The sequence below is a fragment of the Ambystoma mexicanum genome, chromosome 13 (genome assembly GCF_040938575.1).
Source record: "Ambystoma mexicanum isolate Mex_15411 chromosome 13, UKY_AmexF1_1, whole genome shotgun sequence".
NCBI classification, from domain to species: Eukaryota; Metazoa; Chordata; class Amphibia; order Caudata; family Ambystomatidae; genus Ambystoma; species Ambystoma mexicanum.
The window spans coordinates 725,858,771-725,878,640 of NC_090938.1; the positions used below are offsets into that span (position 1 = coordinate 725,858,771).

Consider the following 19,870-nt stretch of genomic DNA (forward strand, 5'->3'; position numbering starts at 1 on the left):
AGGCCTGTCTGTAGCACCGCCCCTGGTGTTTAAAAGTGAACCGCCAGTGTGGACTACCAGTGATGATTGCCGTTCTCGGGTTGCAGGCCTGTCTGTAGCAACGCCCCTGGTGTTTAGCAATGAATCGCCAGTGTGGACTACCAGTGATGATTGCCGGTCTCGGGTTGCAGGCCTGTCTGTAGCACTGCCCCGGTGTTTACCAGTGAATCGCCAATGTGGACTACCAGTCATGATGGCCGGTCTTGGGTTGCAGGCCTATCTGTAGCACTGCCCCTGGTGTTTACAATGAATCGCCAGTGTGGACTACCAGTGATGATTGCCGGTCTCGGGTTGCAGGCCTGTCTGTGGCATCATCCCTGGCGTTTAGCATTGAATCGCCAGTGTGGAATACCAATGATGATTGCCGGTCTCGGGTTGCAGGCCTGTCTGTAGCACTGCCCGGTGTTTAGCAGTGAATCACCAGTGTGGACTACCAATGATGATTGCTGGTCTCGGGTTGCAGGCCTGTCTGTAGCACCGCCCCTGTTGTTTAGCAGAGAATCAGCAGTGTGGACTACCAGTGATGATCGGGTTGCAGGCCTGTCTGTAGCACTGCCCCGGAGTTTAGCAGTGAATCACCAGTGTGGACTACCAGTGATAATTGCTGGTCTCGGGTTGCAGGCCTGTCTGTAGCACCGCCCCTGGTGTTTAGCAGTGAATCGCCAGTGTGGACTACCAGTGATGATCGGGTTGCAGGCCTGTCTGTAGCACCGCCCCTGGTGTTTAGCAGTGAATCGCCAGTGTGGACTACCAGTGATGATTGCCGGTCTCAGGTTGCAGGCCTGTCTGTGGCACCGCCCCTGGCATTTAGCAGTGAATCACCAGTGTGGAATACCAGTGATGATTGCTGGTCTCGGGTTGCAGGCCTGTCTGTAGCACTGCCCCGGTGTTTAGCAGTGAATCACCAGTGTGGACTACCAGTGATGATTGCCGGTCTCGGGGTGGCAGGCCTGTCTGTAGCACCGCCCCTGGTGTTTAGCAGTGAATCGCCAGTGTGGACTACCAGTGATGATTGCCGGTCTCTGGTTGCAGGCCTGTCTGTAGCACCACCCCGGTGTTTAGCAGTGAATCGCCAGTGTAGACTACCAGTGATGATTGCCGGTCTCGGGTTGCAGGCCTGTCTGTAGCACAACCCCTGCCATTTAGCAGTGAATCGCCAGTGTGGACTACCAGTGATGATTGGTGGTCTCGGGTTGCAGGCCTGTCCGTAGCACTGCCCCGGTGTTTAGCAGTGAATTGCCAGTGTGGACTACCAGTGATGATTGCCAGTCTCGGGTTGCAGGCCTGTCTGTGGCACCGCCCCTGGTGTTTAGCAGTGAATCGCCAGTGTGGACTACCAGTGATGATTGCCGGTCTCGGGGTGGCAGTCCTGTCTGTAGCACTGCCCCTAGTGTTTAGCAGTGAATCGCCAGTGTGGACTACCAGTGATGATTGCCGGTCTCGGGTTGCAGGCCTGTCTGTAGCACCACCCCTGCCGTTTAGCAGTGTATCGCCAGTGTGGACTACCAGTGATGATTGCTGGTCTCGGGTTGCAGGCCTGTCCGTAGCACTGCCCCGGTGTTTAGCAGTGAATTGCCAGTGTGGACTACCAGTGATGATTGCCGGTCTCGGGTTACCGGCCTGTCTGTAGCACCGCCCCTGGCGTTTAGCAGTGAATCGCCAGTGTGGACTACCAGTGATGTTTGCCGATCTCGGGTTGCAGGCCTGTCTGTGGCACCGCCCCTGGTGTTTAGCAGTGAATCGCCAGTGTGGACTACCAGTGATGATTGCCGGTCTCGGGGTGGCAGGTCCGTCTGTAGCACCGCCCCTAGTGTTTAGCAGTGAATCGCCAGTGTGGACTACCAGTGATGATTGATGGTCTCGGGATGCTGGCCTGTCTGTAGCACCGCCCCTGGTGTTCAGCAGTGAATCGCCAGTGTGGACTACCAGTGATGATTGCTGGTCTCGGGTTCCAGGCCTGTCTGTAGCACTGCCCCTGGTGTTTAGCAATGAATCGCCAGTGTGGACTACCAGTGATGATTGCCGGTCTTGGGTTGCAGTCCTGTCTGTAGCACTCCCCCAGTGTTTAGCAGTGAATCGCCAGTGTGGACTACCAGAGATGATTGGCGGTCTCGGGTTGCAGGCCTGCCTGTAGCACTGCCCCTGGTGTTTAGCAGTGAATCGCAAGTGTGGACTACCAGTGATGATTGCCGGTCTTGGGTTGCAGGCCTGTCTGTAGCACTGCCCCTGGTTTTTAGCAATGAATCGCCAGTGTGGACTACCAGTGGTGATTGCCGGTCTCGGGTTGCAAGCCTGTCCGTAGCACCGGCCCTGGTGTTTACAATGAATCTCCAGTGTGAATACCAGTGATGATTGCCGGTCTCGGGTTGCAAGCCTGTCTGTAGCACCGCCCCTGGTGTTTAAAATGAATCGCCAGTGTGGATACCTGTGATGATTGCCGGTCTCGGGTTGCAGGCCTATCTGTAGCACCGGCCCTGGTGTCTAGCAGTGAATCACCAGTGTGGACTACCAGTGATGATTGCCGGTCTCAGGTTGCAGGCCTGTCTGTAGCACCCCCGGCCCTGGTGTCTAGCAGTGAATCGCCAGTGTGGACTACCAGTGATGATTGCCGGTCTCGGGTTGCAGGCCTGTCTGTAGCACCGCCCCTGGTGTTTACAATCAATCGCCAGTGTGAACTACCAGTGATGATTGCCGGTCTCGGGTTGGTGGCCTGTCTGTAGCACCGCCCCTGGTGTTTACAATTAATCACCAGTGTGGATAGCAGTGATGATTGCTGGTATCGGGTTGCAGGCCTGTCTGTAGCACCGTCTCTGGTGTTTACAATGAATCGCCAGTGTGGAAACCAGTGATGATTGCCGGTCTCGGGCTGCAGACCTGTCTGTAGCACTGGCCCTGTTGTTTAGCAATGAATCGCCAGTGTGGACTACCAGTGATGATTGCCGGTCTCGGGTTGCAGGCCTGTCTGTAGCACCTCCCCTGGTGTTTAGCAATGAATCACCAGTGTGGATACCAGTGATGATTGCCGGTCTCTGGTTGCAGGCCTGTCTGTAGCACCGGCCCTGGTGTCTATCAGTGAATCGCCAGTGTGGATACCAGTGATGATTGCCGGTCTCGGGTTGCAGGCCTTTCTGTAGCACTGCCCTTCGTGTTTAGCAATGAATCGCCAGTGTGGATACCAGTGATGATTGCCGGTCTCGGGTTGCAGGCCTGTCTGTAGCACCGTGTCAGGAAACGTTCTGGTCATCGGTTCACTTCTCAAAAGCCACGCAAGAATATGAATCGGTTTCGGATTTAGTCTCCTACCCATGGTTTCCGATCTGTTTTGCAACCTTCTTGTGCTACACCAAAAACCTTTGCCCTTAAGAAAAGCTGCCGTGTAGCACATAAACGGCGCTGGTCGTTACCTTGGAGACGCGCTCCTTCCCCGTTTCTGCAGTCATGTGTATTCACACGTTAAGTCCTGGCCACTGTATTACGTGATTTCGCCTGCTACTTATGCTCCGCCTTTTCATTTGTTCCCTGCTTCTGAATTTGTGTTCTACAGCCCATTGCTACCTTGTTTTGAACTACTCTCTGGAATCTTTGACCCGGCTACGTCCCACGGAACTCTCTTGCCTTGCCCTTACCTGTTGTTCAGAAAATCAGTTGCCGACTTCGGACCGAATACGACCCGCTCTTCCTGCTGAATTGTACTTCTGCTGCCCGCAAGGTAACCGACTCGGAACTCCCGACCATTCTACTCATCGAGCATTTAACTTTTGCTTCGGTCATACATAACTACCTGCTTGTTCAGTTTCCGCTGGTCTCCTGAACCACTCTACGTGCACTACGCACATTTCATCCCCACAAACTTACCTGCTGTCAAAAAACTCTGCTGGTTTCCAGACTCCCCTCAGGAACTGTTAGGCGTCCTCGGGCCGGCGGGTGTCAGGTGGATCATTGCTGCACCGGACTGGGACTCAACCTGGGAACATTTCTAGGCGCCCTCGTTCCGGCGGGTGTCAGGTGGATCATTGCTTCACGGGAACTCAGACCTTTTCTACTGGTTACATTTCATCAACTCATCAGAACCCGCACTGTGCAGCCGAGGGTAGGTCATTCCCTCCAACATTCCATCTCTGTTTCATTTCATCCTGCCTTCCCTTCCTTGGTCCTATGGTAAGAACTGTGTTTTGTTTTTCTCTCATTGTGACATACTACTGTTTTCTTGGTTTACTCAACCCATCTACCATTATCTGTTTCATAGGATTTGTCTATACTCAGCTCAGAAACATTGACCTTGTATTGGAGTCTTGTTTTCTAACCAAGGTATTTATCCTGTGATTCCTGTGGTTAGCTGTTCATGTGCTTACGTTGGTACTAATCTTGGCCTTCCTTAGTAGGTCAGCGGTATCCTGTGACGTCCATCCATCTTTGGGTCAATTAACTCCTCAGGCGATTGTTTTTACATCCCTGAGGGGTGCATTGGAAGAAAGAACTCGTCAGATACACGACAGGTTCAACTGCTGGAACAGAACTCCTACCAGGAATCCTACAGAGTTCTGACACACCGCCCCTCGTGTTTAGCAGTGAATCGCCATTGTGGACTACCAGTGATGATTTCCTGTCTCGGGTTGCAGGCCTGTCTGTAGCACCGCCCCTGGTGTTTAGCAATGAATCGCCAGTGTGGCCTACCAGTGATGATTGCCGGTTTCGGGTTGCAGGCCTGTCTGTAGCACTGGCCCTGGTGTCTAGCAGTGAATCGCCAGTGTGGATACCAGTGATGATTGCCGGTCTCGAGTTGCAGGCCTGTCTGTAGCACTGCCCCTGGTGTTTAGCAATGAATCTCCAGTGTGGACTACCAGTGATGATTGCCGGTCTCGGGTTGCAGGCCTGTCTGTAGCACTGCCCCAGTGTTTAGCAGTGAATCGCCAGTGTGGACTACCAGTACGATTGCCGGTCTCGGGTTGCAGTCCTGTCTGTAGCACCGGCCCTGGTGTCTAGCAATGAATCGCCAGTGTGGACTACCAGTGATGATTGCCGGTCTTGGGTTGCAGGCCTGTCTGTAGCACTGCCCCAGTGTTTAGCAGTGAATCGCCAGTGTGGACTACCAGTGATGATTGCCGGTCTTGGGTTGCAGGCCTGTCTGTAGCACTGCCCCTGGTGTTTAGCAATGAATCTCCAGTGTGGACTACCAGTGATGATTGCCGGTCTCGGGTTGCAGGCCTGTCTGTAGCACTGCCCCAGTGTTTAGCAGTGGATCGCCAGTGTGGACTACCAGTGATGATTGCCGGTCTCTGGTTGCAGGCTTGTCTGTAGCAGTGCCCCAGTGTTTAGCAGTGGATCGCCAGTGTGGACCACCAGTGATGATTGCCGGTCTCGGGTCGCAGGCCTGTCTGTAGCACTGGCCCTGGTGTCTAGCAGTGAATCGCCAGTGTGGACCACCAGTGATGACAAGCACTTTTGAAAAGAAACCTTTAGGAGCCAGGGGGGCACTGGGGTGCAGGTGTCGTGACGCGGCCAATGGTGTTTAGCAGGAGAGAGAGACACTGGCTGGTTTTGGACGAGCAGTATTGCTTTAGGTACTGCTGAGGACAACGTTTGTAGTCCTATTGTAGGCATGACAACCCTACAGCAGTTCAACACCTCTCTATTATGCCACCTTGCCACACACCAGCCCAATCAACCCCATTAAAAACAATGCGTGCTCCTCCCAAAGCCCCTTACCCCATAAATGCCTCCCACACCTACCAGCCTTACTTGCCTACCACCTCCTACCAGCAGCTTCCCTGGATAGGTCAATCCGATTGATGCTCAGCTGCTGTGTCCAGCCCTTACCCTAACGCCTGCCCTAAGACTAATCCTAACTGCCGCCGTAACCCTAGCACAAACCTCAAACTTTATAGCCCTGACCATAAGCCAAACGCGAGCCCTAACCCTAACCGTGGCTCTAACCCTTGGCAAATCCTTACCGTTGACATAACTCTGCTCTAACCCTGACACAAACCTGAACACTTGGCCTAGCCCTCAGACATAAAAACCAGCCCTAAAAACTGGCATTAACCCTAATCCCAACCTGCACCATTGCAATACAATCTAGGGGTCTTTTCTCCCCAGATCCAAACCGTTGATGAACCCCACCTGCTCCGACTGCCAGGAAGCCTTGGTTCTTCGCCAATGGTGGGCTGGGGGTTCAGATGCTATTCCCTCGCACACCAAATTACACCAAACCACAGAGAGGACACCTTGCCAGGACAAGCGAAGACAGTTGAAACCGAGCACTTCACTTACCTTTGCTTCAGCTCAGCGCCATCCTGTGGGGAGAGGGGGTAATGCATACATGAATTAGTGACCACTGTCATACCAATCCTGTACCAGACACTCATTTTACTTCAGCGATTGGAGCTCAAGGGGCAGAGGGGCCTTAATAGACAAATCGACCATCAAGTGCCTATGATTCTATGTTCCACTTTTTAGCACTGCATCCAGTGCTGTAACATTGGGATCACAACCTCCCTATTGTTGGGAGTTTCTGGGCAACACCACATCACAACCATATACTAAAACATCTCAATATAACATAACATTTCCTTACACCGCTCCACCTACCTAGACTAGACCATTTACCCTAGACTACGCCACCTGAGTAGATCACAACACTGCTCTCGAACACACAGCCTCCACATACCTCATCACTTCAGCATAGTACACCGCCCATTTACCCTAGACTACGCCACCTAAGTAGATCACAACTCTGCTCTCGAACACACAGCCTCCACATACCTCATCACTTCAGCACAGTACACCACCCATTTACCCTAGACTACGCCACCTGAGTAGATCACAACACTGCTCTCGAACACACAGCCTCCACATACCTCATCACTTCAGCATAGTACACCGCCCATTTACCCTAGACTACGCCACCTAAGTAGATCACAACTCTGCTCTCGAACACACAGCCTCCACATACCTCATCACTTCAGCACAGTACACCACCCATTTACTCTAGACTACGCCATCTGTGTAGATCACAACACTGCTCTAGAACACACAGCCCCCACATACATCATCACTTCAGCATAGTACACCACCCATTTACCCTAGACTACGCCACCTGAGTAGATCACAACACTGCTCTAGAACACACAGCCTCCACATACCTCATCACTTCAGCATAGTACACCACCCATTTACCCTAGACTACGCCATCTGTGTAGATCCCAACACTGCTCTAGAACACACAGCCCCCACATACCTCATCACTTCAGCATAAGACACCACCCATTTACCCTAGACTACGCCATCTGTGTAGATCACAACACTGCTCTAGAAGACACAGCCCCCACATACCTCATCACTTCAGCATAGTACACCACCCATTTACCCTAGACTACGCCATCTGTGTAGATCACAACACTGCTCTAGAACACACAGCCTCCACATACCTCATCACTTCAGCATAGTACACCACCCATTTACCCTAGACTACGCCACCTGTGTAGATCACAACACTGCTCTAGAACACACAGCCCCCACATACATCATCACTTCAGCATAGTACACCACCCATTTACCCTAGACTACGCCATCTGTGTAGATCACAACACTGCTCTAGAACACACAGCCTCCACATACCTCATCACTTCAGCATAGTACACCACCCATTTACCCTAGACTACGCCACCTGTGTAGATCACAACACATCTCTAGAACACACAGCCTCCACATACCTCATCACTTCAGCACAGTACACCACCCATTTACCCTAGACTACGCCATCTGTGTGGATCACAACACTGCTCTAGAACACACAGCCTCCACATACCTCATCACTTCAACATAGCACACCACCTGACTGGATCACTCTCCTCAATATACCATACCGCCTTCCCAAACCACTGTTTTCCCTAGACCACACCACCTCCTTAACTCACAGCATATCCTGGGACCACACCACCTAACCATGCCACACCACATCCCTAGACCACACCACCGCATGTACCACAGCACCTCCAGATACCCTGAGAATAATGAACCGCCTCCCTAGTGCACATGCCTCCGTATAAAACACCACTTCAAATTCCAGCCATTTCCTTGCACCGCTTCACCTCCCTAGATGACACCATTCGCCTAGACCACGCCACCTCCCCAAGACCACGCCACCTCTAGACATGACCTGAATATATCGCAACACTGCTCTCCACACACCACACTCCACAATATACCATACACCCTTCCTAGACCACGCTCTCTCCCCAAACAACACCGCCTCGTTAACCCAGAGCATTTCATGAGACCACACCACCTAAATCTACCACATCACGTCCCTAGACTGCCCCCCCTCATACATCACTGCACTGCCACATGCCTCCATATAAAATACCACCGCAAAATTCCACACCATCTCCCGAGACCACGCAACCACCCATAGTCATGCCATCTACCTAAACCACAATACCAAAGTATATCATACCACCTGTCTAGACCACAGACCTCCACAAACCACATCCCCATAATATTTCAGACCACTGACCTGAACCACACTACCTTCCTAGACTATATCACACACATATACCACACCACCTCCATGGATCACACCACATCACCTCAATATACCATACACTGCCCTAAAACACACACTTTGATATACCACACCATCTACATAGATTACACCACCTTCATATACTACAGCACCTCCTTATACAATCTACAACTGTAGACCATGTTGGCTCTTAATCTTTAGACCACACAACCTATATAAACACAATCACCTCCAGTAATGCAATGCATCCCTTGACAACACCACCACCATTTTCCACACTTCATGTCCCCATGCCACCTCCTCCACAGATGGCACCTGGTCTCTTACCCCAGAAACATGAAGTCGGTAGCTAGACCACATAGCAGGGGGGCTATCGATATAACCCTATTCATTCTTTCAATCACTGTCTGAAAATGTTTCTCTCATTTGCCAACTCCTGCCCTTCACCCCACACCTGGCCCGCCCTAGTACCTTCAGCCATGTGGTGGAGTCCTGCGTGGCAAGGCTGTCATGAACCCGCTGGATCTCCTGCTCAAGGGCAGCCTTCTCCTGGACCAGGGCCTCCATGTTCCCCTCCATCTCCTGCAGGATGTGCCACTCATCAGCTCGCAGCTTCTCCAGGAGAGCGGCCTCCTCCTCCTGCAGGAACCTCTGTAGCTTCTGGAACTCTGATATGACGTTCTCCTTCAGGCTGGCGGCCAGAACCTACACAGAATTAGAACCAAGAGTTGTTGCAATCACAAAGAGCAGGAATATCAGATATTTGTACCGCACACTATCACCACTGGAGTGGTCCCCTGGCGCTCTGGCAGATCTGAAACAAAGGGGGGTAGGTTAGGCATGTTAGTAGGACAACGTTTGGAGAAGAGCAAGGGAGCTGTGAAGTACTGTTGGCAGCTTCGGTTTGGTTAACACTGTTCACCGAGCATGTTGGTGTGTGTTTCGGTTCCGAGTCCGTCGTGTGCTGTTGTTTGGGGGTCTGTGTGGTGTGGTTGTTGTTGCGGTGTGGTGAAATGCATGCAGGTTGCTGCAGCTTTAAGAGGTGTGGTTGTGTTTGATTAGAGTGTGAGAGGTGTGAGAGGAGTGGTGAGGTTTTTAGTCGTTTTTTGGGGTTTGTTAGTATCCCTGTTGTTAGGAGAGATGCATATTCCTATTACGTTTCCTTCATGATTTAGAGAAGGTTGTTTCATGCCAAGTTAGCTACTTCCATGTTTCCATCTTTGTATTCGCCCAGCCCTTTTTTCCCAGTTTGTCTTTGCTATAACCTAGTTTTTGGATTGATTTACTAGCGAACTACGCCTGTACCCTACATCCTTTCTGAGTGGGTAAGGTTGTTGGTAGTGTTGGGCATGTATGCCAATTTCTGTCCTCATGGGGTTGTCGCTTGTGTTCTATTCCACCTATCATCGTCTTTCTTGTTCTTGTAGGAGTTTCCCTTAGTCGGTCCTGAGTGTTGTCTGTGCCATCATATATTCAGTGAGTCTGTTCTTTGCGTTTCCTGTTTGATTGTTTTAGTTGTTTCAATGTGGTTCTGAGGTGTTGAAGAGCCAGGTTATTAGAAGTTTTCTAAATTTTAGGTGGTCTTTGGTGTTTCTTATTTCTTTCGAGAGGTTGTTCCAGGTTTTTGCGGCTAGGTGGGAGAAAGAGGAGCCTCCTAGTTTTTTCTTGATGTATGTTTTTGGTTCCAGGCGGATTTCATTGCTTGATCTGAGGAGTCTCGTTGGCTTGTAGATTATTTTCTTTTGTAGGAATTCTGCCCCCTGTCCGCTGATTGCCCTGTGTATTATGGACAGTGTTTTGAACGTGATACAATGTTTGATTGGGAGCCAATGTAGTATTTTTAGTGCTGGAGTGATGTGGTCTTTCTGGATAGTTTGAGGGGGAGTCTGGCTGCTGCATTTTGGATGCGTTGTAATTTCTACAGGAGGTATTCCAGCATCCCGAGGTAGAGGCTATTTGTGTAGTCGATTCTTGACATGAGGGCGATGATTGTAAGTGTTTTGTGGGTGAAGGCGAGGAAAGGTAGGATATTTCTTGTTGTGTGAAGGAGGAAGAAGCATTTCTTAATTGTTGCGTTTACTTGTGGTGCTATGGTTAGGGCGTTGTCCATTAGGACGCCTAGGTTTTTTACTACCTTAGATGGTGTGGGCGCGGTTCCCATTTCCGTCGGCCAGGGAATGTAGGTGTTGTTCTCTTTGTTTTTGGATATAATCACGATTTCTGTCTTTCCTGGGTTGATTTTCAAGTTGTTGGCGTTCATCCAGTCAATGATTTCTTTTTGACATTCTATTAGGGTTGAGTGATCGGCTTGAGCATCTTCGATTTTGTAGATGATTTGAGTGTCGTCTGCGTAGTTGTAGCATGTAATGTTGTATTTTTTGAAGATCCTGATTACTGGGGTTTGGTAGATGTTGAAGTAAAGTGGTGATAGTGAGGATGCTTGTGGTACTCCACAGTCGTTAACTTGTGGAGTAGATTTCAAGGGTATTATCCATACAGTTTCTGTTCTGTCTGCTAGGAATGATTTAATCCAGAGTAGTGCCATGCCGGTTATACCTATATCTTCCAATATTTTGATTAGGGTGTCATGGACACTGTGTCAAAGGCTGCAGAGAGGTCGAGCAGAATCAGAGCCGAGGTGTGTTGGAGTCTGCGTTTGTTTTTAGGTCGTCCCAGATGGATAGTAGTGCCGATTCTGTTCCTCTTGCGGGTCTGAAGCCGACTTGTGCTTGGCCCAGCAAGTGGTGTTTTTCTACATGTTCTTGGATTCATTTGTATACGTATGTTTCTAGAAGTTTTGGCGGGTAGGGAATGTTTGAAATCGGTCTGAAGTTGGAGAGGTCTTCCACGTCGCCACTTGTGTTTTTTAAAAGTGGCTTAATATATGCTGATTTGAAGGATCGTGGTACAGTCCCTGTTGTGAGCGACAGATTTAAGAGGTTTCTGTAATATTCTGATGGTGTTCCTTGTGCAAGGATTGATTTGTAGATGTCAAGGGGGCATGGATCCATGGGTGAGCCTGCTTTCCTGCTGTTTTTTACCATCTTGACAAATATCTCTACTGATATTTCTGGGAAGTTTTGGAGTTTGTGCTGTGGCTCCTCGTCGGGTCCGGTTGGTTGAGTGTTAGGGTTGGTTGGTCTATTTTGTATGATTTGTCGGATGTCGTTTATTTTGTTTTTGAAATAGTCTGCCAAGTTGTTGCATAGTTTCTGTGAGGGTATTGGAGTGTTGTCGCAACCTGGTGGGTTTCTCATTTCTTTTACGATGTTGAATATTTCTTTTTGTGTGTTGGTGGCATTGGTGATTCTGTCATCATAATGCCTTCTATTTGCCTTTTGAATTTCCTTTTTATATGATCGGATTTGTTTCTGGAACTGGGTTTTATTATCTTGCCATATTCTTTCCTCCATTCCGATTCCAGCTTCTTCTTGTTCTTTTTCCTGGTGCTTAGTAGTGGGGTGAACCATTTTGCCATTGCTCTTTTTCTTGAGGGGGTAAATGGTATTTCTGGGGAGATGTTTTCATTTGCATCAGCAATCCATTTGTGAAGTAGCTCCACTTTGCCTAGGTCTGTCTTCTCCAGTTCTGCTGTTGAAGGTTTGGTCGTCTCCAGTTGTTCTATAAGGTTGCTTGCTTTGACGGTTTTCCAGTTTCTTTTTGTGGTGGTTCGGATCTTGAGGGGGTGGATGCTGACTTAAGTTGGTAGTGTGATTACAAATGGAATGATGAGATGGTCGCTCCAAAGTATTTGTATTGATGGTGCCGTGGTTATAAGTTTTTTGTGGCGAATATTGCGGCAAGGGTGTGTCCTTCCGAGTGTGTTGCCCGTGTTTTTCTTTGAACCAAATGTTGAAGTCCCCCAGGATTATTAGATGTTCGTGTTCGATGGTTATGTTGGTGATGGCTTCTATGAAGTTGTCGATGAAGGTTGCATTGTATGTCGGTGGTCTGTAAACCAGTATGAATTTAATGTTTGTTTTTTGGATTTGCTGATAGGTGTATGACCATGGATTCGCAGTTCATGATGTTAAGAGGTTCGTCTGTTTTTACTTTCAGGTGTTCTTTGAATGCTATTGCGAGACCTCCTCCTTTTTTATTTTTCCTGTCTAACTGAAGGCATTTGAAGTTGGTGGGGAGGCAGCTTTGGAGTGTGATTTTGTAGATGTCATCCAGCCATGTTTCTGTGATGAAAAGGATGTTGATGCCGTTGTCGCAGAGAAGGTCGAAGATCTCTGTTGAGTGTTTTGACATGGATCTTGCGTTTATTAGGTTGCAGTGGATTTTAAAAGGTATAGCTTGGTTTGTGCTTTTTTTGTCGGCGTTGTCTTCTGACTGGTGTTAAGGTTTCCGTCCAAGTCGAAAAGCTCTTTGTGGTTCAGTCTTGGGTTTTTGTTTTCATCAGGCTCCTCTTCTAAATTTTGTGGCTGTCGAGCGGAGGGTCCTCTTTTTTGGTGATGTAAGGGGTTAGGGCGTTGATTATGTTCTTGTTATCTCTTTCTTTGTCCGTTCTTCTTCTGCGTGGTTGTGTTTGGTTGTTGGTCATTCTTGATTTGCACGCTGTGTCGGTTCGTTCCGGTGAGTGCTTATTTGCGAGGCATGGAGTTAGGTATAGGGATTTCTCTCTTCTCTCGGTGCTGGTTCTTTTATCTTTCTGGTCTATGGGAGTGTGTTCTGCAGTTGTGAGTCTTCGGTGGCGTTCAGTTGGGTTTGTTCTTTCTGCTCTTTGTCTTTCCTTTGGTCCATTTGTTTTCACAGCATTTTGAGTTTTGAGCGTTTATTTTGGTTGATTTTTGTTCAGTTTGTTGTTGCAGAGTTGGTCTTTGTGATTTTGGTCCGGCTGTCTTGTGGTGTTGGACTGGATGTGGGGGATTGTCCGATACAAGCTTGGGCTCTGTCGGCAGGGGTGGTCTAGTGAGGTGATATTGCTAGGGTAGTTCAGTCACTGTATTGAGTGTGGGTTGTCCGGTTGGAGAGGTCTACTAGGGTTATATTGCTTGGGTATTTTCAGTGGCTGTCCCTAATGTTCTTCCTGGAAGAGAGTTACAGCAACAGACAAATCACTGTGGTGTGAAGCAGGTTACTGTTCACAGCACCATCTCAGAATGTCAGGGCCAATGATCACAGTACCATCTCGGCGTGGTAGGGCTAATACTTATGGCGCTGTCCCAATGTGGCACCCTCTGGAAGTGGTTTAAAGGCCTTCTTGCCAATTCACTAATGGTGTGATGACGGCCAATATTCACAGAGCTATCCCAGTGTGGTCCAGGCTAACAGTCACGGTACTGTCCCAGTGTGGGACAGGGTGATAATCAATGTGTTATCCTCGAGAGGCGCAGGTTAGTAATCCCAGTACTGTTCTTATTGTGGCGTTTCCTTGATGTGATTTAAACTAATAACCACAAATCTGTACGGGTGCTGTGGAGGCCGTTAATTACAGTACTATCCCAGAGAGGCACCAGCTAATAATCCTGGTACTATCCTGGGAAGGTACAAGTTTGTAATCACAATACTATTCTATTGTGGTGCTTTCTAGATGTGTTTTAAGTCAATATGTGCTCATCTCTATGGGTGTGGCATGGTCTAATAAACACAGTACTATCCTAGAGAAGTACAAGCTTTTAATCACAGTGCTGTCCAAGGGACACAGGCTAAGACCCACAGCACCATCCCAGAAGAGGCACAAGCAAGTAATCACAGTACCATCCTAGAAGGTAAGCCGATAATCACAGTACTATTTTAGAAAGGCACAGGCCAACAATCACCATACTTTTCTATTGTGGTATTTTCTAGATGTGATTCTAGTCAGTATGTGGTAATCGCTAAGGGCGCGGCATAGTCTAATAATCTCAGTACTATTCTAGAAAGCCAGAAGCCAATAATCACAGTACTATCCTAGAGGCAAAGCTAATAATCACAGTATTTTCTTAGGAAGGTATAAGTCAATAATCACGTTACTATTCAGTTGCAGTGCTTTCTAGATGTGATTCAAGTCAGTATGTGGGCAATTCTAAGGGTGTTCAAAGTACTGTCCCAGAAGGCACAAGCTAATAGCGACAGTACTATCCCAGAAGGCAAGCCAATAATCACAGTACTATTCTATTGTGGTGCTTTGTAGATGTGATTCATGTCAATAAGTGCTAATCTCTAAGGGTGGGGTGCAGTCTGATAATCACAGTACTATCCTAGAAAGCACAAGCTAATACTCACAGTATTGTCCTAAATGAACAAGCTAATAATCACAGTACTATCCTAGAAGGCACAAGATAATAATCACAGTGTTGTCATAGAAAGGCACAAGTCAGTAATCTTAGTACTATTGTATTGCATTGCTTTCTAGGTGTGATTCAAGTCAGTAAGTGGTAAACTCTAAGGGTGCGGCGCAGTCTAATAATCCCAGTAATATCCTAGAAGGCACAAGCTAATAATCACAGTATTATTCTATAATGGTGCTTTCTAGATGTGAATCAGCTCAATTTGTGCTAATCTTGCAGTCTAACAATCACAGTATTATCCTAAGGAACAAGCCAATAATCACAGTACTATCCTAGAAGGCGCAAGCTAATAATCAGAGGACTATCCTAGAGGGCACAAGCTAATATTCACAGTACTATCCTAGAGGGCCCAAGCTAATAATCACAGTACTATCCTAGAAGGTGAAAGCTAATAATCACAGGACTATCCTAGAAGGCACAAGCTAATAATCACAGTACTATTCCGTAAGCCACAAGCTAATAATCACAGTACTATCCTAGAGGGCGCAAGCTAATAATCACAGTACTATCCTAGAAGGCACAAGCTAATAATCACAGTAATATCCTAGAAGGCGCAAGCTAATAATCTCAGTATTATCCTAGAGGGCACAGGCTAATAATCACAGTGCTATCCTAGAGGGCACAAGCTAATAATCACAGTACTATCACAATGTAAGTAGGTTTGTTATGTGGCAGGGCTTCCATAGTAGAGTGATTGCTCTACTCCCCACCCTGGCCACCCCTCCCCTGTTTGTCGCTGCTGGTTGATGGCTGGCTACTGGCTTCCCCTGCTGACACCTGCAGACACGATATGGAGCCGCCTCTGTTGGAGCCGCCTATTGCCACGGGGCCCTTAGCCGCAGGGACTGAACAGGCAGAAGGCTGCCCTGGGGATGTAAGTTATGACCGGTGACCTGGTCTATCAGGAGAGGGGGCGGGCTGGGAGGCGGGAGGACAACAGGGACGTGGATTGGAGGTAGACTGTGGGTCAGGGGGAAGCTGCACTGCGCGCATGCCTGCAGGGGCTCAAACGTTTTAAAAATACACAGAAACAAGGCCCAGGAGGGTCCTTGCACTAGCCACGGTCACCTGGGCTACCAGGGTGGAATTGGGCACTTGTAGGCAGTCTCGGCAGCCACGCCAGGCACAGAGAGTGCAACTAGCCAATCAGGGGAGGGGGTTAGGAGGCGAGAGGACAACAGGGATGTGGATTGGAGGTAAACTGAGGGTCGGGGGGAAGCTGCACTGCACGTGATGCACACATCTCTTATGCCAACCATCTCCTTTGGAGACAAGAGCTGGAGAAACCGGTGAAGCTGACCAGAACTGATTTTGAAGACTCATTAATATATCTCCACCGACCGCTTGAGAATAATCAGAAGTAATGGAAGGATCCCTTTGACTCCCTTTGATGGTTAATACATTAAAAGATTTCACATTCTTAAAATCAAGAGTGGCCCTTTCAGGGCACACGTAATTCGAGGGCTTCAGGGAGTGATGTGCAAAAAAGAAGTATGACTCGTGTGCGTGTGAGATATGAGTTTCTTGTGCACTGGCAGTCGATATGCCAAGCATTGATCTCTGCATCAGGCCTAGCTCGGCAAAAAGTGGATGGTATTTTCTGGATAATTAAACAGGAAGAAAACGTATGCTTCTTCTCATCTTCATTCTCACCCTGCACTTCTCATGCTATCACTTCCTTCCCTTCCTACTTCTCTCTTCACTCTCCTCCACCCATTTCCATCTCAACCAGCTCCCTCCCATTTCCATCCTGCCCCTACTCTTTCTCTTCTTGCCACCTGCCTTGCTTTGCCATTATTATTTTTTTGCCTTTAGCTACCACGTGACTACTGGGCTGCACTGTCCTGTTCATGGAAATAAAAAGGGGACTCTTTCTTTTCTGGAAAGCACTTCCTTTCCATTTTCCTGATGCAGCTGCTTTGTCCAAAACAAATGTTTTTATATCATGCCAGACATGCAAATTGCATTAACACCCTTGGTAGAAGGCCGTGCTGCGTGGTAATAGTGTGGTAGCCCATGTTAAAAACCCTCACTTCACTCGAGCTCAGTAACTTGGGCTAGTGGGCCATTAACAGTCGTTACAGCCCACTGCCTTGGCTGTTGACACCCAATTGATGCTAATAATAGTGTTTAAATGTCATTGGCCCTCATTACGAGGTTGGAGGTAACCATGCCGCATTTAGTGGCATGGTTGCCTCCTTACCGCATAACGGGCCCGGGCTCCTCAAATGAGGACTTACCAGGCCATCCCAACCTTGGCGGACCCTGTAATTCCTTGTCCGAGGAACTCGGACCCGGTCCATCCCCATTCCCATTCGAGCCCCCATAGGGCTCAATGGGAATGGGGAAGGAGCTAACAACGGGCCCGTTTATAACAGTCCGTTGTTAGCTCCCTGGTCTCCTCGCGGGACCCGGTAAGGACGCCTGCTTTTACCAGGCGCCCATTGCAGGTCCCGTGAGGAGACCTCGTAATAGGGTGGAATGGGTTTACCGGCACCGGCACCCTTACCTGTGCCGGTAAACCCATTCCGCCAACCTCGTAATGATGGCCATTGTTTGTATATATTGTAATGGTATATTTTTCACACAAATATTTAATGTAATTGAATTTAAAAATCTTAAACGTGTTTCTTCCCTAGGTTTATTTGTGTCAACCCTTTAGTTTCTCCTAGAACCGTCTGTATCTCAGGGTTCCTGATTCCTACGTTTTCTAGGTGGTTCAGAATATCAATAAAGCTGCCCATTGTACCTGCCAGAGTGTGTTCATGCCCTCACTGTCGCCTGAGACTCGGAGATGACCCCCTGACGTTACACAAGTGAAATGGAATCACCTTTAGTTCCTGCGCCATCTTCTGCTGCTGCTGTTGGATGTCCAAGATGCTGTCGCGCCGCGCCTCCAGTTGCCGCAGGCTCCTCCCTAGGGCCTCCTGTGCAAAGAAAGAGGACTTATTTTCAGACAGCGGTAGCTCACACGGAAGAAGGCGTCCTATTGGGAAGGAGGGGACCGCCTCCCACAGGGATTGCTAAGATAAATCTTAAAAACCCGGTAGGCCATTTTGCCATGACCCAAGTGAAGCCACTATTCTTAAGTTCATGATCTGATAGGATGATTAAGAATGTTCAGATCTGATAGGAATGGGGGTAGGTGGGGCGGTGTTGCCATAATATATATACTACCACTGACCATCTGGGAAACTAATGGTTACATCATGGATGGGGTAGAATCCCTGTGTGTAAAAATCGGTCTGAATGCAGAAACATCTCTCCATGTATTGGTAATATATAGGCCCCCGACTATGGTTTAACACTGCCTGGCTTGTCTCTCCAGTTATCTTCTTTCTATAATGAAACCTAACTCCAGCTTCCTTATCATGGGTGATATGAACCTATGGTTAGAGCACAAAGATGGTAGTGCTGTGCTACGACTTCAATCAGCCTTATCAGGGTTTGGTTTTGAGCATCCGACTCATACCCCTACCCATTGCCTAGGGCATACGCTAGATTGGGTCGCCTGGCATCAGGTCTGGATGAGCGATGTATCTGTTTCGCCATGCCCCTGGTCTGATCATTTCTTTGTTGAATTTAATGTGTTTGCGGACTTTCCCATCAAGGTGAAAAATAGAAATAGGACAGAGGTATTGATAAGAAATCATATGAATCTCTTAGTTGATAGGATAGGACTAAACCCCTGCTTATCTCAGTGGGTACTTTTTCAGACTGGATCTATCCTCGCAGTTGGAGACAGTTGCAAATAAGCTGGCACCTTTAAAAAGAAAAATACTCAGACAAGGCTCGAAATGTAGCACATGGTTTTCACCAGAATTGAAAAGCTTGAAAGCCTTAACCCTGAAACTTTTTGGAAAGCTCAACAACCCCAGCATTTTCTGATAGCATATAAGGTAGCTGCTAAGAACTATCCAACAGCTATAATAGAGGCTAAAAAGAACTCCTTCAATAATAGGATTAAGAATGCCCAATCTGACACAAGGGAATTATTCAAAATTGTCAAGGAGCAAGGATCCACGAACCAAACTGACCCTGGTCTGCTGAGCAAGGATAGTGTCTGGTGTGCAGGATTGAACCAAACTGACCCTGGTCTGCTGAGCAAGGATAGTGCTGGTGTGAAGGGATTGAACCTAACTGATCCTGGTCTGCTGAGCAAGGATAGTGCCTGGTGTGAAGGGATTGAACCAAACTGACCCTGGTCTGCTGAGCAAGGATAGTGCCTGGGGTCAAGGGATTGAACCATACTGACCCTGGTCTGCTGAGCAAGGATAGTGCCTGGTGTGAAGGGATTGAACCAAACTGACCCTGGTCTGGTGAGCAAGGATAGTGTCTGGTGTGAAGGGATTGAACCATACTGACCCTGGTCCGGTGAGCAAGGATAGTGTCTGGTGTGAAGGGATTGAACCAAACTGACCTTGGTCCGGTGAGCAAGGATAGTGTCGGGTGTGAAGGGATTGAACCAAACTGACCCTGGTCCGGTGAGCAAGGATAGTGTCTGGTGTGAAGGGATTGAACCAAACCGACCTTGGTCTGGTGAGCAAGGATAGTGTTTGGTGTGAAGGGATTGAACCAAACTGACCCTGGTCTGGTGCCTGGTGTGACTGACCCTGGTCTGGTGAGCAAGGATAGTGCCTGGTGTGAAGGGATTCAGCAGGCTATGCAAGACAAGCTTAAGAATATCAGGTCTGATTTTGCCAAGAAACAACTTGATCTAGCGATCACAAAGACAGAAGATTCAGGATGGGAATTTGAGAGATGCCGTTCTATTCCCCTCTTTAATTTTACCGCCATCACAGTAAGCAAACTGGCATTAATCATCAAACAGCTAAAAACTTCCAAGTGTAAACATGACTCCTCTGCAGCCATAATTATTAAGACCTGTCCTCCCACATTCCTTGCAGCAATCTGCTCGTTTGTTAATGCCTCCCTGAAAAGGGTGGTTGCTCCTAAAGACCTGAAAAACGCTTGGGTTACTCCCCTACTCAAAAAAACAGGCTTATCTACTGACTCTCCAAACAACTTTAGA

At 48.3% G+C, this 19,870-nt stretch overlaps 1 protein-coding gene across 1 annotated transcript in view; it reads right to left on the reverse strand.

The window, feature by feature from the left end:
• Positions 1-19,870, reverse strand: part of LOC138521814 (nuclear factor 7, brain-like) — a 230,766-nt gene that overhangs the window by 147,403 nt on the left and 63,493 nt on the right. Inside the window, exons 3-5 of the mRNA XM_069634931.1 lie at positions 17,670-17,765; positions 9,035-9,268; positions 6,310-6,332 (exon numbers count right to left, since the gene is read on the reverse strand). Of these exons, the coding sequence (XP_069491032.1) occupies positions 6,310-6,332; positions 9,035-9,268; positions 17,670-17,765 (353 nt within the window). The remainder of the gene's footprint in view (positions 1-6,309; positions 6,333-9,034; positions 9,269-17,669; positions 17,766-19,870) is intronic.